Source organism: Pongo pygmaeus, chromosome 18 (assembly GCF_028885625.2).
Source record: "Pongo pygmaeus isolate AG05252 chromosome 18, NHGRI_mPonPyg2-v2.0_pri, whole genome shotgun sequence".
In the NCBI taxonomy this organism is placed as follows: Eukaryota; Metazoa; Chordata; class Mammalia; order Primates; family Hominidae; genus Pongo; species Pongo pygmaeus.
The window spans coordinates 32,468,696-32,486,074 of record NC_072391.2 but is presented as its reverse complement, the minus strand read 5'-3'; the positions used below and the strand labels follow the sequence as shown (position 1 = coordinate 32,486,074).

At 50.3% G+C, this 17,379-nt stretch overlaps 2 protein-coding genes across 7 annotated transcripts; both read right to left on the bottom strand.

The window, feature by feature from the left end:
• Positions 1-28: 28 nt before the first annotated feature.
• Positions 29-9,428, bottom strand: PHKG2 (phosphorylase kinase catalytic subunit gamma 2). 6 transcript variants are annotated; one of them, XM_054453469.2, is made up of 10 exons: positions 9,248-9,418; positions 8,750-8,862; positions 6,566-6,741; positions 6,244-6,298; positions 4,087-4,152; positions 3,827-3,990; positions 1,112-1,202; positions 864-1,017; positions 669-794; positions 29-580 (listed from the first exon to the last, which is right to left on the bottom strand). In XM_054453469.2, the coding sequence occupies exons 2-10, from the start codon at positions 8,842-8,844 to the stop codon at positions 287-289; spliced, it is 1,221 nt and encodes a 406-aa protein (XP_054309444.1). In that variant the 5' UTR covers positions 8,845-8,862; positions 9,248-9,418; the 3' UTR covers positions 29-286. The 6 variants fall into 6 exon arrangements, with proteins under 6 accessions (XP_054309444.1, XP_054309443.1, XP_063511033.1 ...); XM_054453468.2 differs by having other exon boundaries at positions 9,176-9,413; XM_063654963.1 differs by lacking the exon at positions 6,244-6,298 and having other exon boundaries at positions 4,087-4,199; positions 6,630-6,741; positions 9,248-9,428.
• A 3,933-nt stretch (positions 9,429-13,361) lies between these two features.
• On the bottom strand, positions 13,362-17,056 carry TMEM265 (transmembrane protein 265). Its single transcript, XM_054453456.2, has 3 exons — positions 16,919-17,056; positions 15,720-15,887; positions 13,362-13,841 (listed from the first exon to the last, which is right to left on the bottom strand). The coding sequence occupies exons 2-3, from the start codon at positions 15,882-15,884 to the stop codon at positions 13,680-13,682; spliced, it is 327 nt and encodes a 108-aa protein (XP_054309431.1). The 5' UTR covers positions 15,885-15,887; positions 16,919-17,056; the 3' UTR covers positions 13,362-13,679.
• Between the last annotated feature and the right edge of the window lie 323 nt (positions 17,057-17,379).

Below are 17,379 nucleotides of genomic sequence, written 5' to 3'. Positions count from 1 at the left end.
AAGCCAGACAGACACAGGACACCTGCTCTCCCTGGCGTGTAGCAGATTTTATTTCATATGCAGCGCAGGCAGCACTGACCGGGCCAGGCGTGGCGTTCAGAGTGGCTCCCTTCCACCCCAGCTCTGATCTCAGAGCCCTGGCCAGTGAGGAGAGAGGTACCGGGCTGGTCTTCAAGAGGGTAGCAGGATCAGTGGTGGGCCTGAGGCCACAGCCCAGAGGAGCTGGAATGATCAAAACCCTTCTTCTGGAGAGTTCTGCTTCCTGGGAATCCCTGGGGTTGAGGTCCTAGCCCAGTACAAGCACGGCCTCATCCTCAGTTATAGCAGCGGAGTCTCCCTCCTCTTCAGGGCCCATGATGGGAAAAGGCCCAGGGGGCCGGTGCTGAAAGAGAGCCGCCCGGTTCTGCTGCTCCCCTTTCTTTACCCAGTGCCCGTAGAGCCGGAAGGCACAGTTGTCGATGAGGCGCCGCACTGACCGCAGCGCATAAGGGTCCCTCAACAGTGCATTCTTGGTCAGTGGCCGTACACGATGGGTGCTTAGGGCCACTCGTCCAGCAGCCAGCACTGTCCACACTGCCACCTGGGAAGGGGGGCAGGGTGAGCTCTAGTGCAGGGGAAAGATCATGGGACAGAGGAACGGGCCCAGACCCTGACACACTCAGGCTTACCCGGAACCGCTGGCGGGGGGTGAGGTTCCAGGGTTGGCTGCCTTCACAACGCTCAAAGAAAGGGTGCTGTAGGGCCTGCTCAGCTGTCAGGCGTGCCTCAGGATCCACCTGCAGCAGCCTGGAGATCTAGGAGAGACCCAGAGCATGAGGGACAGCTCTTGGGCCTCCCCTACTGTCCTCTCAGCCCCAGCTCACCAGGTCTTTGACAGTGCTGGAACGGTCGTCCCACTCAGGGGAACTGAACTGGTACTGGCCCTCCATGATCATGCGTAACATCAGGATCTGCCGCCGGTGCCAGAAGGGTGGCGAGCCAGCCAGGAGTGTGAACAAGATCACCCCACAGGCCCAGCTGGGAAAGAGACTGGAGTCAGGCGGGACTGGGTGATGGGCAGACCCAGCAAAGGACAGCAAGCACGGGAGGGAGGGGGAGACCAGGAACTCACAGGTCGACCTCCTTGCCATAGCCTGGGTGTGTTTCATCCATGGAGCATTTAAGGATCTCTGGCGCTAGATACCCTGGGGTCCCACACAACTCTGGGGAGAGAGGACCAAGATTGAGGGGATGCCACCAGCCCCTCCAGGGCCCTTAGCACTAGATCTCTGCTGGAGCCTCCTCAACGCTGCCAGGACTACCAGTGTTCCCATCTCCCTCCTGTCTGCCTTCTACCAAGTCTCCTGCCGAGGCACTATCCCTGCTCAACAGTTGGCTCACCATGGCTCCTGGTGGCCTTCCTAGGAAAACCTGGGTTTTGGATTGATTTCAAGGTCTTTGTTCCACCATATCATTTGCCTCCTCCAACCCTACCTACCCACTATCCAAGCCAACCTATCCACTCCTCACAACTTGTTACCTTAGTTTTATATATATCATAATGCATATGGAAAGATTATGTATTTTTACATACATCACAATACATATGCAAAAAAAATTTTCTGCATTCCTATCTGCCCAAACCTCTTCCTCCTCCTATAATCTCCAACCATCACTCAACCCAAGGGGAAGAAGCGGAGATAAGGAATTTCTTTTCTTTTTTGGAGATGGAGTCTTGCCCTGTCGCCTAGTCTGGTGTACAATGGCATGATCTCGGCTCAATGTAACCTCCGCCTCCTGGGTTCAAGTGATTCTCTTGCCTCAGTCTCCCAAGTAGCTGAGATTACAGGCACGTACCACCACGCCTGACTAAATTTTTGTATCTTTAGTAGAGATGGGCTTTCACCATGTTGGCCAGGCTGGTCTTGAACTCCTGACTCGTGATCTGCCCGCCTCGGGCTCCCAAAGAGCTGGGATTACAGGCGTGAGCTACCACGCTCGGTGAGCTATGGGATTTCTTAAAGCACATAATGGGTAAGTCCCTTGTTTAAAACCCTTCCCTGATTCCACATCATGACACATGATCAAATCTACAGTTCTAAAGTCCAGAGCCCTCCAAAACTTTATCCAACTCTGTATTTTTATATTTATTTATTTTTAGAGACAGGGTCACTATGTCACACAGGCTGGAGTGTGGTGGCACTATCACAGCTCATTGTAGCCTTGGGCTCCTAGGCTCAAGTGATCCTCCTCCTTCAGCCTCCCGAGTAGCTGGGGTGACAGATGCGTGCCACCACGCTTGGCTCATGTCTGTATTTTTAGTTTGTTCTACCACTCGGGCACCAATTCTTCCAGTACTTTCTGAACCGTGTTCCATGGCACACTTCCAGGAGATTTGAACAGCCCCGAATTGAAACTGACTTTCTTGGGAAATTCATTTCTATACCAAGTATTTATTGAATGCCAAGTTGCATTGATTCGCCAAGTGGCAAATGAGATGAGCCCTTACTGAGCTCACTGTCTACCTGAAGGCAAGCGAGAAATAACAATAGAGTAAGACGTGTTGTGAATAAAGATGGGAGAACAGAAAGCAAGGGGACCTAAGCTGCCTTGGAGGTTTAAAGTGAAGCCTGAATTACCCAAGCCAAGGAGAGGATGCAGTGGGCAGAGGCAAAGATGATTCCAGAAAGGGGAAAAGTACATGTGGAAGCCAAAGGGTTTTAACGTACAACATCCACCAGACATGTAGGTCCACCCATTAAGAGTATGAACTCTGGAGTCAGACTGTCCAAGTTCAAATCCTAGCATTAGGACCCTAGAGCAGTCATCTCACCTCTTTAAGCCTATCTATAAAAAAAGAGACACAAATACTATCTGTCACACAGGGCTGTGGAGAGGATTTAGGGGAATAAGCCATATAAAGACTGGTGCTGACCAGGCACAGTGCTCACGCCTGTAATCCCAGCACTTTTGGAGGCTGGGACAGGAGGATCACTTGAGGTCAGGAGTTTAAGACCAGCCTGGCCAACATTGTGAAATTCCATCTCTACTAAAAATACAAAAATGAGCCAGGCGTGGTGGTGGGCACCTGTAATCCCAACTACTCAGGAGGCTGAGGCAGAAGAATAGCTTGAATCCAGGAGGTGGAGATTGCGGTGAGTGAAGATCATGCCACTGCACCCCAACCTGGGTGACAGAGTGAGACTGTCTCAAAAAATAAAAAAAAAAAAAAAGACTGGTGCTTGCCTCACAGGTGAATGCCCAGTAAACGGTAGCTTTTCATAAGTCTAGTACAAACCCATTGAGGGAGAGAGTCAGTGGCAGACTAAAGGGTCTGAAGAATCCCACAGGTGAATTTTATTTGAAGTTTCCCATTTGCAGTAGAAACATTTCTGTCACAACTGTATTCACATCAGGTGAACCTGAGGCCCAGGGCCCAGGTGGGAAGTGCAGTCTGGACACATCACATCAGGCTCTTGTGGTCCTGCACTCCAGACCCCAAACGTGGCTGAACATGTGGCTGAGCATGACTCTGCTCTGCTCCCTTTCTTACCTCCTCTATGGGGCTCAGGCTGAATTGGCATTCCTTCCTCCGGGCTCCCCTGGCCTGGCCCTCTGCCCACTGTGCACCACTGTCTGCCTGCCTGCTTGTCTGTCTCCATCCTCCCAGGTCAGGATGCCCACTCTGAGGTAAACACAGGCTTTGTGCCCACAGGGTACTTGGCAAGTGCCCAATGACTTCTCCCTTTTTCTTGGCACCAGGAACTTGGTACTCAGACCCAGCCAACCAATCTCATCAGACCTGGGTCTACCCTCCCAAGCCTATTAGGGCACTAGATCCCCTCACCTCGAAGCTTCTCGCTAGGTTCCAAGTGGCAGGAGAACCCGAAATCTGAAAGTCGGATCTGCATATTGTCATCTAGGAGAATATTCTCGGGCTTCAGATCTCGATGCACAATGTTGTTGGCATGGAGAAAGCTCACTGCTTCCAGCAGAGACCGCATGATGGACCTGGGGGAAGGGGAGGCGGGTGCAGTCTCCTCCTCAGCTCCTCCCTGCCCTGTCCCACCCCCTGCTCACCCTTGGGGCTGCAGGCTCAACCCTTACCTGGTTTCCTTTTCAGAGAGGGCCACCTTCTCTGTGAGGTAGTCAAACAGCTCTCCCTTCCGCATCCTAAGGGAAGGAGGGGCATAGGAGGCAGCTGCATCCCACAGTGGGGGCTGAGAAAACAGACCAGTGCTGATACAAAATATCGTGGAAGAGGCCACTAAAGATAGATTCCTCTGCGGACAAACCAAAGGGTCTAGAGACACAGCACTCCAACAAGGCAGTTTGGCCTGGTGTGTTGGCAGCTGAAATACCTGCATTATGCCATGATGGGGCAATTATGGCAAAAATAAGAGACTTCTTGCGACAATATAATTTATAGGAGGTTCTTGTTGAGAGTAACTATGCCTGAAAAAGGCCTCTCAAAGTGAATCTATAAAGAACATGAACCAAAATTTCAGTTTTTTGTGGCACAAAGGTTGAATAGGACCTCATGTTGAAATTTTGTCTTTAAAAGCTGAGGTTATAATTATGTGTCAATTAAAAATAATACTTTCAAAATTGAGGTTATACTTGCACTCTGCATCAGTCCTCAAAGTAACATTATCAGGTGCTGTTTTGGGGAGTGTAGTCACTCTGCACGGCTGCAGGATGGCATAATAGACATTCTTACGTCCCCTCTGACTTTTGCAGAGGGACATTTCTGTAACTATATTGAAGCCTTCATGAATTTTTTCCAAGGGCCTCTTTTAAATCTTTGGAATTCAAATCATTCTCTTTCGAAATACCTTTGCAACTGGTTTGCATTATACCAATTGCATCTGACATTCAGATTCTGACCAGAAAAAGAACTGATGGGCAGAGACAGATACCAGAGTAGTTAGTGTGTTAAGCAGCGTGAGAGGCTGGTGAGCGAGGATCTATTTTCTAAGTGGTCAGTCCACTGCTGAGCACTCTCTTTTTTTTTGGAGATAGAGTCTCGCTCTGTCACCAGGCTGGAGTGCAATGGCACGATCTCAGCTCACTGCAACCTCCGCCTCCCAGGTTCAAGCGATTCTCCTGCCTCAGCCTCCCGATTAGCTGGGATTACAGGCACCCACCACCATGCCTGGCCAATTTTTTGTATTTTAGTAGAGACGGGGTTTCATCATGTTGGCCAGGATGGTCTCGATCTCTTGACTTCGTGATCCGCGTGTCTCGGCCTCCCAAAGTGCTGGGATTACAGGCGTGAGCCACTGCACCTGGCCGCAATCTGTTCAGGCTGGGCGCGGTGGCTCACGCCTGTAATCCCAGCACTTTGGGAGGCCAAGACAGGTGGATCACAAGGTCAGGAGATCGAGACCATCCTGGCTAACATGGTGAAACCCCGTCTCTACTAAAAAAAATACAAAAATTAACCGGGTGTGGTGGCAGGCACCTGTAGTCCCAGCTACTCACGAGGCTGAGGCAGGAGAATTGCAATGGCATGATCTCGGCTCACTGCAGCCTCCACTTCTCGGGTTCAAGCGATTCTCCTGCCTCAGCCTCCCGAGTAGATGGGCTTACAGGCATGCACCACCACACCCAGCTAATTTTTGTATTTTTAGTAGAGACGGGGTTTGGCCATGTTGTCCAGGCTGGTCTTGAACTCCTAACCTCAGGTGATCCACCCGCCTCAGCCTCCCAATATGCTGGGTTACAGGCATGAGCCACCACGCCTGGCTGGTCACTATTACTTTTTTTTTTTTGAGATGGAGTCTCACTCTGTCGCCCACGCTGGAGTGCAGTGGCGCAATCTCGGCTCACTGCAAGCTCCGCCTCCCAGGTTCACACCATTCTCCTGCCTCAGCCTCCCGAGTAGCTGGGACTACAAGGCGCCCGCCACCACGCCCGGCTGATTTTTTGTATTTTTACTAGAGATGGGGTTTCACCGTGTTAGCCAGGATGATCTCCATCTCCTGACCTCATGATCCGCCCGCCTCAGCCTCCCAAAGTGCTGGGATTACAGGCGTGAGCCACTGTGCCCCGCCGCTAGTCACTATTAAAGAATTTGCCTCAATCATGGCACCAAGGGAGAAGGCCAGAGCCATGGGCTAGCAGGCAGGCCCAGGTAATAGAGAGCCCCAGCTGGAACAGGAAGGTGTGAGCAGGGTGGGTCCAGCCCAATGTGCCGCAAATGCTCGGCCATACATGGAGGTGGGTAGGAGGCTTCTCAGATGGTGGCAGGGAGATACTCACAGGTCAAACACCAGGAACATGAAGCTAGAAGACTCGTAGGAATCGATGAGGGTGACTAGGGAGAGAGGAAGAGAGGCAGAGAGACAGAGATGGAAAGGAGTGGATGCACATTAACAGGGCTTGGCCACCCTGGGACAGCAGCGGGCTGTTACTGGGAAGAAAGGAGAACCAGAGGAGGCAGTGGGGGCCCAAAGGATGGCCACTCTTTAGTGGAATGAAGGGAGGAGAGGTGTGGAGGCAATGTTGGCGGAAGTGGGCTATGGGCAGGGCCAGCAGGAGGTGGGGGGTCATCTGCTAACAGGAGCAAGGAAGACAGCCTCACTGATGTGGGGGTGGCCGGCGACCTGGCGAAGGATGTGTGTCTCTCGCCGTGTGGCTTCCCGCACCTCCTCCAGCTGCTCAGGACTCAGCCGCTCAGCTGTCACTTCCATAATCTTCACCGCAAACTCATGGCCAGTAGCTCGATGAACACAACGGCGGACCACAGAGCTCACTCCTCTGTAAGAGCCGGAAAATAGCACAAGTCAGGGCCTCTGTGCTCACATTTCCGCACAGGCTAGGGCCTCAGCATCCTCATGCCCGCTGTGCCAGACTCTGAAGACCCATCTGGATCACAGGGCAACAAGCTTAGGAGCTCACCCTGGCTTCACAGCAGCCTCAGAAACCTGAGTACCCAGCAAGGCACAACACAAAAGCTCACAGGGAAGGCAGGTAGGGCCTGGGTTCAAATCCAGGCTCTGCCACTTCCTCCATGGGAAAGTCTAGGCAAGTCCTTCCCACACTGAGCCTCAGCACCTGTTCCTTGCAGGAAGGGGGAAGAAAGATCTAAGTCTCCCTCTATATTCCACTCGCACTTGCCTGATTACCCCATCCAAATCCCAAAGTTCCCTCAAATGTAGGAAGCTCCAAATAAATATGAAGCCATTAACTAGAAGACCAAAGCTGAAAATTAGACCTTAGTGCAGACCCCAGATTTGCTACCAATTAACCTAAGTGGTCCCCTGACATAAGGTTCTTGGACTTCAGCTCCTGCAGCTGTGAAATGCAGCCAAAAGCATCCTGGAAGGATGTTAAAGGGCATTCATGAGGCACACACAAAGTCCTAGACAAGGATTTCCTTGCTCAGGCTATCACCAACTCCATATGACCCTACACATTCCTCAGAGTAAGGAGCAAATCCCTCCAGGATCCAGCCTCAAATCCCATTTCTTATGCTGGTTCCCTGGCTGCCCTTCACAGAGCCTTACTGTTATGCTCTCTGGGGCCTCCTTGGCTTCACATAACTCACTCGGGGATTCGGCCACCCACATCTAGTTAAATTAAGGGATGTAAACTATTGATCCACAGGCCAAACACAGCCTCAGATGTGTTACGTTTTGACCAGTGCAATTTTTTTTTTTTTTTTTAACACAAATCTGAATTCACACATCATAGGTGAGGCAAGAACCCTCCACCTTCCACAACACTTCCTACTCTCTTACTCTTGGCCACTTCACGGTTTCAATTTCCTGCACAACCACTAAAGGCATCTGAGTTTGAGGCCATGTTTTAATTATAACCCAGCTTTAATGAGCCTCTTTGAGAATCTGATGAAAGCTGGAGACATCCACCACATGCATACATTTTTGCGATTTTAAAGACCCCCCCCCGTACTCCTACTCATACCTCAAAACCCAACCCAAAGGTGACTCCTCCTGAGAAGGTGTGCTTTTCTGGAATCCCATAGCACTTGATACAGACCTCTACCTATCTAGCCTGATGCCGTTTTAACGTTCACGTGCCAATTTCAGTCACTTCGGGTGGAGTACCTCCAGGGCATACGCATCTTTTCTGCCCTCCCCGTGTTGAGCTTTGTGTTGAAGGCATAAATGAATGAATCCGTGAAAAAATGGGGTTGACCCAAGGTAAGAGTCTAGTCACCAGGTGTTCTCCACTGACCACTGATTCTTCCCATTTAGAACTATTCAGTCATCCAGACGCGGTGGCTCACGCCTGTAATCCCAGCACTTTGGGAGGGTGAGGCAGGCAGATCACGAGATCAGGAGTTCAAGACCAGCGTGGCCAATATGGTGAAACCCCCTCTACTAAAAATATAAATTAGCCGGCGTGGTGGCGCGCGCCTGTAATCCCAGCTACTCGGGAGGCTGAGGCAGGAGAATCACTTGAACCCGGGAGGCAGAGGTTGTAGTGAGCCAAGATCGCGCCACTGCATTCCGGCCTGGGCGGGCGACAGAGCGAGACTCCGTCTCAAAAAAAAAAAAACCAGTCCTCTCCTGAGAAAACCCTGAAAGAAACACACACACACACACACACACACACCCACCCACCCACCCACCACCACCACACACACACACACAACCACCACCACCACCACCACCACCACCACCACCACCACCACCACCACCACCACCATTACCACCACCCCACCCCACCCCGCCCTCAAACGGAAGCGGGAATGCTGGGGCTCGACCTCTTTGGACCTCCGTTTCCCTGGCCGCGGCCTCACCTGCCGATGACGTCCTTAGGATCGTACTTCTGGTAAAACTCCTTGGCGGCAGCCCAGTCGGGCAGCTCATCCTCCGGCCCCACGTCCAGCGTCATCCTGAAGGAGGCGGGGGCCTGCGCGGAGGAGGAGGGCAGTGAGGGCAGGGAGGCCCACAGGCTCTGAGACGACCCGCATCGCGGCTCCCGGGGGCGCAGCCCTTGCGGCTGGGGCGCCAGGGTCCTGGGGGGTGGGGGGAGGGTGGGGGAAGGACCCGGACTGGGGAGACCCCGCAGAAGAGCCTGGGGGCGGGAGGATGGCAGGGCAGGGAGGGGAGTGGGGAGATGTGCCCAGGAAGCAGGGGGAAGGGGCGCCAGAGCAGGCGGCTGTTGCCGCGCAGGCGCATTCGGGCGGGCGCAGTAAGGGGACGGGGGTCTAGCGCAGGCTCACCCGCGGGGGCAGGTGGATGAGCCAGGGTCGACGCGAGCTGCGCTGTCGCCGGGTTCGCCTGCAGTCGCTCACCTTAACCCCCGGCGGCGGGCGACGACCCAAGGCTCCGCCTCCATCCTGCCCGCCAATGGTCAGCGCCGCCCGAAGACTGAGGCTCAGAAGCCCTTCCGATTGGAAACCGGCCGCCCAATTGGGGCTGGGGCGTGAGTCGGAGCTGGGCGTGACCTAAGCCTGCGACGCGACGCCGGGGCGCGGCTTCAGATATGGCCAATCACCGAGTGGCATCTGCGGGCCAGCAGAGGGCGGAGCTTGTTGTCACGTGGGCTTGGAGGCCTGGAATGGGACCCGGAAGTTGGGTTTACTGGGAAACGCGATCTCTGGGGCGCGGGGAAGCAGGACCTTCCCGCGCCTCTAGTTCCCAGACTTGAGCAGGGTTCCCTCGGTTTCCTCCAAGCATCCCTAACTGAATTCAGCATTTTCTCTTTTTTTCAATCAGGGTCTCGCTCTGTAGCCCACGCTGAGGCTGCAGTGTAGTGGCGCGATCATAGCTCACTGCAGACTTGAACTTACGGGCTCAAGCGATCCTCCCGCCTCGGCCTCCCAAAATGCTGCCACAACGCCCAGCAAGCTCTTTTCAATATTAGCAGCCTGGCCCAAAGCACCTGTCCTGAGTACACTCCAGCCCTTAAAACATTTGGACACACGCAGCTTGGACCCCAGCTTGGCCTCTTAGTTCGGACTTAGAAGGCCAGAAGAAGCCGTCTCTTTCTGTGTCCGCTTCAACTCCTCCTGAATACATCCAAAGCCCTAGCGTTTACTATCTGGGATTTAGACACTTTCTCAATCTTCCACCCTCTCCCAAAAGCCTTGTATCACACTCTGTTCTAAACCCACCAGGTTGTTAGATTCTGCCAGGAGCGACTCAGTGCACAGCTCAGACCTTGCATTCACTAACTAATTTTTATAACCGTCTTAAGACCTAGGGACTAGACTGAGAGCAATGAAACACACACCCCTACCCTGTGGAGGTTATGTTCCAGCCAAAGAGGAAAAAAATTAACTTATCTTCCAACAGCTATCTTAGAAATGACACTTTGGGATTACAATTATGAAGAAAGAAAAATGAATTCAGGTAACTTTTTATAGAGTACTTTGACTCTATACCATCAATCTAAAGGCAAAATTGCAAAGAAATCTTGAACTTTACTTAGATTTGTTGTTTGGTAATATAACGGGATAATTATTCTGAAGCTGAGTAATCAACATATTGATGTGACTGGAAACCAAGGTTCTTAACTGTGGGAATCTGGAATCTGGAATGGGGAAAGTGGAGAAAGAACCCTATGATTGACTGGAATTTTTTAGAAGATTTTTAAAAGATTTAAAATAGATAACATTAACTATTTACTGGCTCTTACCTCTGCTTTCAGAATGCCCTAAGCAGTAACTTCCCAGTAGAACGCCTAGTGTCTAGATGCTGATTTCTCATTAACAGTCCCCAATAAAAGGAACCAAGTCTGTTCAAGAGAAATGGCCAATTTCTAGGCTTCAGCAGGGAAAGTACAAGGTGAGTCTGGAGTGATTTGTGCCAGAAATTACTAATGAGCGGGGCTTATCACAAGGACACAGGAACCAGATTGAAAGGGTTTCCATAGGTCAATATCAGGGATAAAAATAATAATGAAGAGCATGAGGGAGCTTGCTGATGTGCTGCAAATGTTATATTTGTATAGGTGGCGAGTGACTGACTACACAGGTTTATTTACGTTAAAACATTCATCAGCTAGGCACGGTAGCTCAGGCGTGTAATACCAGCACTTTGGGAGGCTGAGGTGGGTGGATCACAAGGTCAGGTCGAGACCAGCCTGACCAACATGGTGAAATCCCATTTCTACTAAAAATACAAAAATTAGCCGGGCGTGGTGGCACCCGCCTGTAATCCTAGCTACTCAGGAGGCTGAGGCAGGAGCATCACTTGAACCCAGAACGCAGAGGTTGCAGTGAGATCACACCACTGCACTCCAGCCTGGGTGACAGAGCGAGACTCCATCTCAAAAAAAATAATAATAATAATCAAGCTGCACACTTAAGATCTGTGTGTTGGGCCGGGCGCGGTGGATCACACCTGTAATCCCAGCACTTTGGGAGGCCGAGGCGGGTGAACCACGAAGTCAAGAGATCGAGACCATCCTGGCCAACATGGTGAAACCCCGTCTCTACTAAAAATACAAAAATTAGCAGGGCATGGTGGCTTAAAACCTAGATGACGGGTTGATGGGTGAAGCAAACCACCATGGCACATGTATACCTACATAGCAAACTTGCATGTTCTGCTTGTATCCCAGAACTTAAGAGTTAAAAAAAAAACAAAGAACAGGCCCGGTGCAGTGGCTCACGCCTGTAATCCCAGCACTTCGGGAGGCCGAGGCAGGTGGATCACGAGGTCAGGAGATCGAGACCATCCTGGCTAACATGGTGAAATCCCGTCTCTACTAAAAATACAAAAAATTAGCCGGCCATGGTGGCAGGCGCCTGTAGTCCCAGCTACTCAGGAGGCTGAGACAGGAGAATGGTGTGAACCCAGGAGGCAGAGCTTGCAGTGAGCCGAGATTGTGCCACTGCACTCCAGCCTGGGCAACAGAGCGAGACTCCGTCTCAAAACAAAGAAACAAAAAAACAAAAACACTTTCTAAAATGTGTTACCGTTTTTTCCTGATTTAGAAATTGCAGAGTGAATCCAATAAAATCTTATCTATAGAGCAGTAGTTCTCAAACTATGTGTACTAGAATTAATTGGGAAACAAATCCTGATGCGGAGGCTGTACCTCACACCAATTAAGTCAGAATGTAGTCTGGGTAAAGCCCAGGCCTAACTACTTTTTAAAGCTCCCAGGTGGTTCCATTGCGAAGCTATGTTGAGAACACTGCCCTGTATATTGGCTTCTACCCACTGTTTTAATTCTAACTTCTGAGACCACCAATCAATTCTCTTCCTTCTTCCCGGAGCATTTGGGAACACTGAGGACAGCCATCATGTGCCTCTCCTTCCCCTCTAGTCTCTCTTCATTCAGTGTGCAACATCTCCAGTTCCTTTAGGTGCTCTTCTGGACTCTGAATTATGGTAAGGTGCTTGCCAGGACACACGTACTCCAAAAGGCATGACTCATAATAACCCCAAACTGCAAACATCCCAAAGTCCACCAACAGTAAATGGACAAATTGTGATACACTCATATGATTGAATACTACACAGCAATGAAAACTACACCTATTCCAAATATTGACGAATCTCACAATGTTAACATGAAAAGAATACATGATTCCATTTATATAAAGTTCAAATGCAGACAAAATTAAACGACACTGCTAGAAGTCAGAATGGTGGTTACCTGTGGGAAGAAAGGAAGTAGCAGTGATTGGGAGGAGTATAAAGGAGGCTTTGAAGTGTTGACAGTGTTCCAATTTCTTTACTGAATATGGTTATTCACGTCTGCTTTGTGTTAATGAACTGTATACTTGTTTTGGGTATTTTCCTGTATGTATGATATACTTCATAATTTAAAAAAATGTTTGAAATATTATAAGGTTCAAGATAAAAGATATGAAAATCCATTTTAATCACTCAAATCTCCATGTACAGGATGGTTGTTGCTGTTACCCAACTCTTTCACTCCTCTCTCAGCTCTGGAACCAAATTGTTTGGGTTCAGTCTCAAGCTCTACCATTTAGTAGCTGAGGACCTTGTGCAAATCTGTGTGTTTCCTCAAGTATAAAATGAGAACACTGTCATTTTAGAATACTTCTTCCAGTTTTCACTCAGATAGTTGGTACCTATCATATGTGATATATTCATATGATGGATATGATAGTATAGATACCTACTGAGTGACTGAAAACTGGAGGAAGTTAAGAAACAAAGTGTTTAGAACACAGCCTGGAATATAGTAAGTAATAAATAGTAGCAGCTGCTACTACTCTTGGCCTCAGAGTCTCTGTGGACGTACAAGGGAGAAGCTGGGGTCTTTCCAAGAAGGGAAACTTCCAGAAGAAGAAAATAAAAATTGTTTCCTTCTCTTGGAGCTCCTGGATGAGGTGGATGCTGGCTTCTGCTATCAGTCAGATGTCCAGTCTGGCTCTCACCAAGGGCCCAAAGGGAAAGCAGGGGGAGAACAATTAGACAGGAGTATTTCACCACTAAAAAAGGCTTTTATTACAAAATGAATTCTAATAAAACCAGGCCTGGTCTTCAATCCCTCCCGCTGGGTAGAGGCCCTAGGGTGGGCTAGGGTAGGGGAGATGGGGGTGGGGGGCCCTGAAAGAACAGAGCAGGCTGCCCTCCTCTCATCAGTCTCAGCTGCTGCCCTCCTCTCTTCCAAAGCCCCTTGAGAGAGTCCCCATCCTTCCAACCAGGATCCTTCCAACCACTGCTGTCACAGGACCTTAGCAATGCCGCATTGCAGGATCCAGGAGGTCTCGGCTGGCTCTCAGCAGAGGCCATCCAGGGTCACTCAGCCTGAGCGATGGCGTAGGAGAGCAACCACAGCAGCAGGGGACCCAGAATGAGGACAGCAAGCCAGACAGCAAAGCTGGCCAGGATGAGTTTCCGGGCCCGGGCCCCCCAGCGCACTGCCTCCTCGGACCGGCCTGCTTTATGCCGCTCTTCTGCCTGTGGGGGCAGGTTCTTGGTTAGGTTCTCCCCCTGCTTCTGCCCCAAGGTGCCCATTTCCCCACTCCACTCCCCCTTCCCTGTCACGGATCAAAATCTCACATCCAAACCCTCTACCTCCCTTTCCAGTTTCTGATTCTAACCTCTCATCTGCAAAATAAGGTACCCATCTCTGGGCCCTGCCTACTTCTCAGGGTAGCCATAGCTCACAAGATCACATATGGGAAAGTACTTTCCAATTCTTTTATTCCCCATTCTTTCCAACTATCCAAGATTGATTCAGAATTTGTAACTATCGGCAAGAAACAGTGAGCCTGGAGTAGTAGTACTTCACTCATGCCCAAACACCACCTCATTCTCATAGCTCAATGGGCCTCATCTTTTCCATTTTTTTTTTCTTTTTTTGAGACAGTTTCACTCCTGTCGCCCAGACTGGAGTGCAGTGGTGCGATCTCACTGCAACCTCCTCCTCCTAGGTTCAAGCAATTCTCGTGTCTCAGCCTCCCGAATAGGTGGGATTACAGGCACGTGCCACCACGCCCAGCTAATTTTGTATTTTTAGTAGAGATGGGGTTTCACCTTGTTGGTCAGGCTGGTCTCGAACTCCTGACCTCAAGTGATCTGCCCACCTCAGCCTCCCAAAGTGCTGGGATTACAGGCATGAGCCACTGCGCCCAGCCTCTTTGTCATCATTAAGGGCCCTTTTTAGGATTTTGCCCTAATGGAACCCAGGAGTTCTTACAGTTTCTGACTGTTAAAATATGTCTAGGGTTGAGAAAATTCCAGCATGAAGTTTAAGTTTAGCCTGTGTAGCCTTTCCTAAAGGACATGTGCTGTTTTTTTGTTTGTTTTGTTTTTTTTTGAGACAGAGTCTTGCTTTGTCACCAGGCTGGAGTGCAGTGGCATGATCTCGGCTCACTGCAACCTCCGACTCCCTGGTTCAAGCAATTATCCTGCCTCAGCCTCCCCAGTAGCTGGGATTACAGGCACGCACCATCACGCCCAGCTAATTTTTGTTTTAGTAGAGATGGGGTTTCACCATGTTGGCCTAGATGGTCTCGATCTCCTGACCTCGTGATCTGCCCACCTCGGCCTCCCAAAGTGCTGGGATTACAGGCCTAAGTCACCACGTCCGGCGGACATGTGCTGTTTCTAATAGGCTTTTTGAAATGGTGAAGCCCTCTCAAAAACCCAATAGTGTCTTTCAGACTCCTAGAGATTGTGCTCATCACCATTCAGCGGCCTCCAGCCTTGCCCCCTCCAATTCACCCTCGATGTAGGCCTTGAGAGTGGATCTTTCTAAAACTCAAATCTGACCATGTCACTTTCCCCTGCAGGAACCATTCAATGCCTCCCCAGTACTTTCAAGATAAAGTCAAAACTCTTAAGCACAGAACTGGAGGCCCTTGGGAATCTGGGTCCTCTAGCTTCATCTCTCACTATTCCTCACTGGTCCAGTAGTGCTCCACAGGCCTTTGTAGACACTGCTCCTTTTACCTGGAATGCCCTTCCACACTTACTCACTCACGCTTTAAGATTAATCCTGTCATCTCTCCTAGGATGCCTTTCCAGTCACCTATTCTACCATATATACATATATAATTACATACATAGATCCTCCCCGGCTCCCAGACTGTCCTGTGCTTCCTGTATTACGGTACTGATGAACTGCATTCTATTAATTACCCATTTTCACTGTCACCTCTTTCATTAGATTATGGGTCCTCTGACGACAAGGAACCCTGTCTTCTTCTTATTTCTGGCACTAGGCCCAGAGCACTGATAGGTATTTAGTGACTGATCAATGCAGATAGATCAGATACATGAAACCATTGCCTTATACCCACCCCCCGTTCCCATGGGAATTGCCCTCCTCACCTTGATGGCAAACACCAGAGCCATGACTCCCAGGCAAGAGCAGCCACAGATAATGCTAGCAGCTGCCAAGCAGCGGAGGCGGAGCCAGCAGCAGCGGATGGGGGATGGAGGATGAGCAGCTTCCGTGTTGCCCAAGATCTCCACTGCCTTCTCCTCGTCCTCCATCACCTGTGGGCGATAGTCAAGGTACTTGTGAGCCCAACAACTGAGCCCTTGGCCTTGCTTGCTCAGACTCCACCCCTCTCAGAGCATTCTGTTCTCATGGCCTAGCCTGGCACTCAGGAATGCTGCCTTACTGGGGAATTCCTCTAGTGACTCACAGAGCAGGAGCGGAAATGTGTGGCTGGAATCCTTTTACCTGAGCATGAGCTTCTGAGTCTTTGAAAGCAAGCCAGTGTAGACAAGGCATTATCTGTATTATTTAGTGTTTGAACAAGTGGGAAGAAGCCAAATGACAGGTGCACACCGAGAAGCAGGAGAAATACAAACTCTTGAAAGCTGCTATGAATCTGTTATTTTAATCTGTATTTCAAAGGACACTACAATTCCCCCAAATTCCGAAGAGGCTGCCCCCTGAGTATTATAGATGTCAGAGAGCAGGACCCTAGGTACTGCACCCCGTTTCAAGCAAAGCAGCCATTTTACATGAAAACAGTTATGGGAATGGAGAAAGGTAAAGAAAATGTACCCAAGTAAGCCCTTTTTTACTGCTGAAACCAAACATCAGAAAGACCTTACTTCCCTAAGTCAGGGCTTCCTCTGCTATGCTGCCTCCCTGCCACCTCCTCTCCATTTTAACCCAGGCCACACAACACAATCAGACTAGTACACTGAGTCTAAATGACCTCATTACCACACAGAAACCTGCAAAATGATGCCCTACTTAATCATTTCTTGTCTCCCTACTTCTCAGGTCCTCTAGGCCCTGACATCAAACCACCTTTCTACCCTTATCTCCAACCATTCCCCTACAACCCAGACAAAATGAAACCACCTTGGCTCCCTGAACCCAAGTAGCAAAGGATAGGAAAGATGAAAGGGGCGAGACAAGCAGAGAGCAAAGAATGATGTGTGCCAGGAAGCTGCAGGGAAGTAGATACAAAGAAATAACTCAGATGAGGTAAGCATAGAGTCAACAGGAGGACACAAGGAGGGCCCAGGGAGTGTACAGAGAATGTAAAAATGAACAGGGCTCTTACCTGGCTATAGGCCTTGAGGGACTCTGAGTTTCGGCTCCTGCCTCAGCTTTGGTTTGGCTTGGGTGGTGATGGAGCTGACTCAGGGCTCCAAGCCAAGCCCAGGGGTGGGGTTGAGTGGCCAGCCACCACCTGAAGAGCCCAGGGAGCTGGGAAGGGGTGTGGCTGACTCAAACCAGTTTGGCTAGATGAAGAGCAGGGGAGGGCCCAAGGGATGGAGCAACTGGAGCTAGGACGCCTGCCCTCTGGAAAAAGTTGTGAAAGGAAGCACCTGAGCAAGAGGGATAAAAGGGAAAGGTCTGAGGCATCAAAGAGCTCCGAGGAACGTCTAGGAACCGAGGGAAAAGAAATGAGAGGAAAAGGATGTCCGTGACTTCAAACTGACTAGGGAAAAGGCACCCTACCACATCAAATTCACCATCTTCCCTCTTCTTGGGTAGATTTCTGCCTGGAACATACAGTCC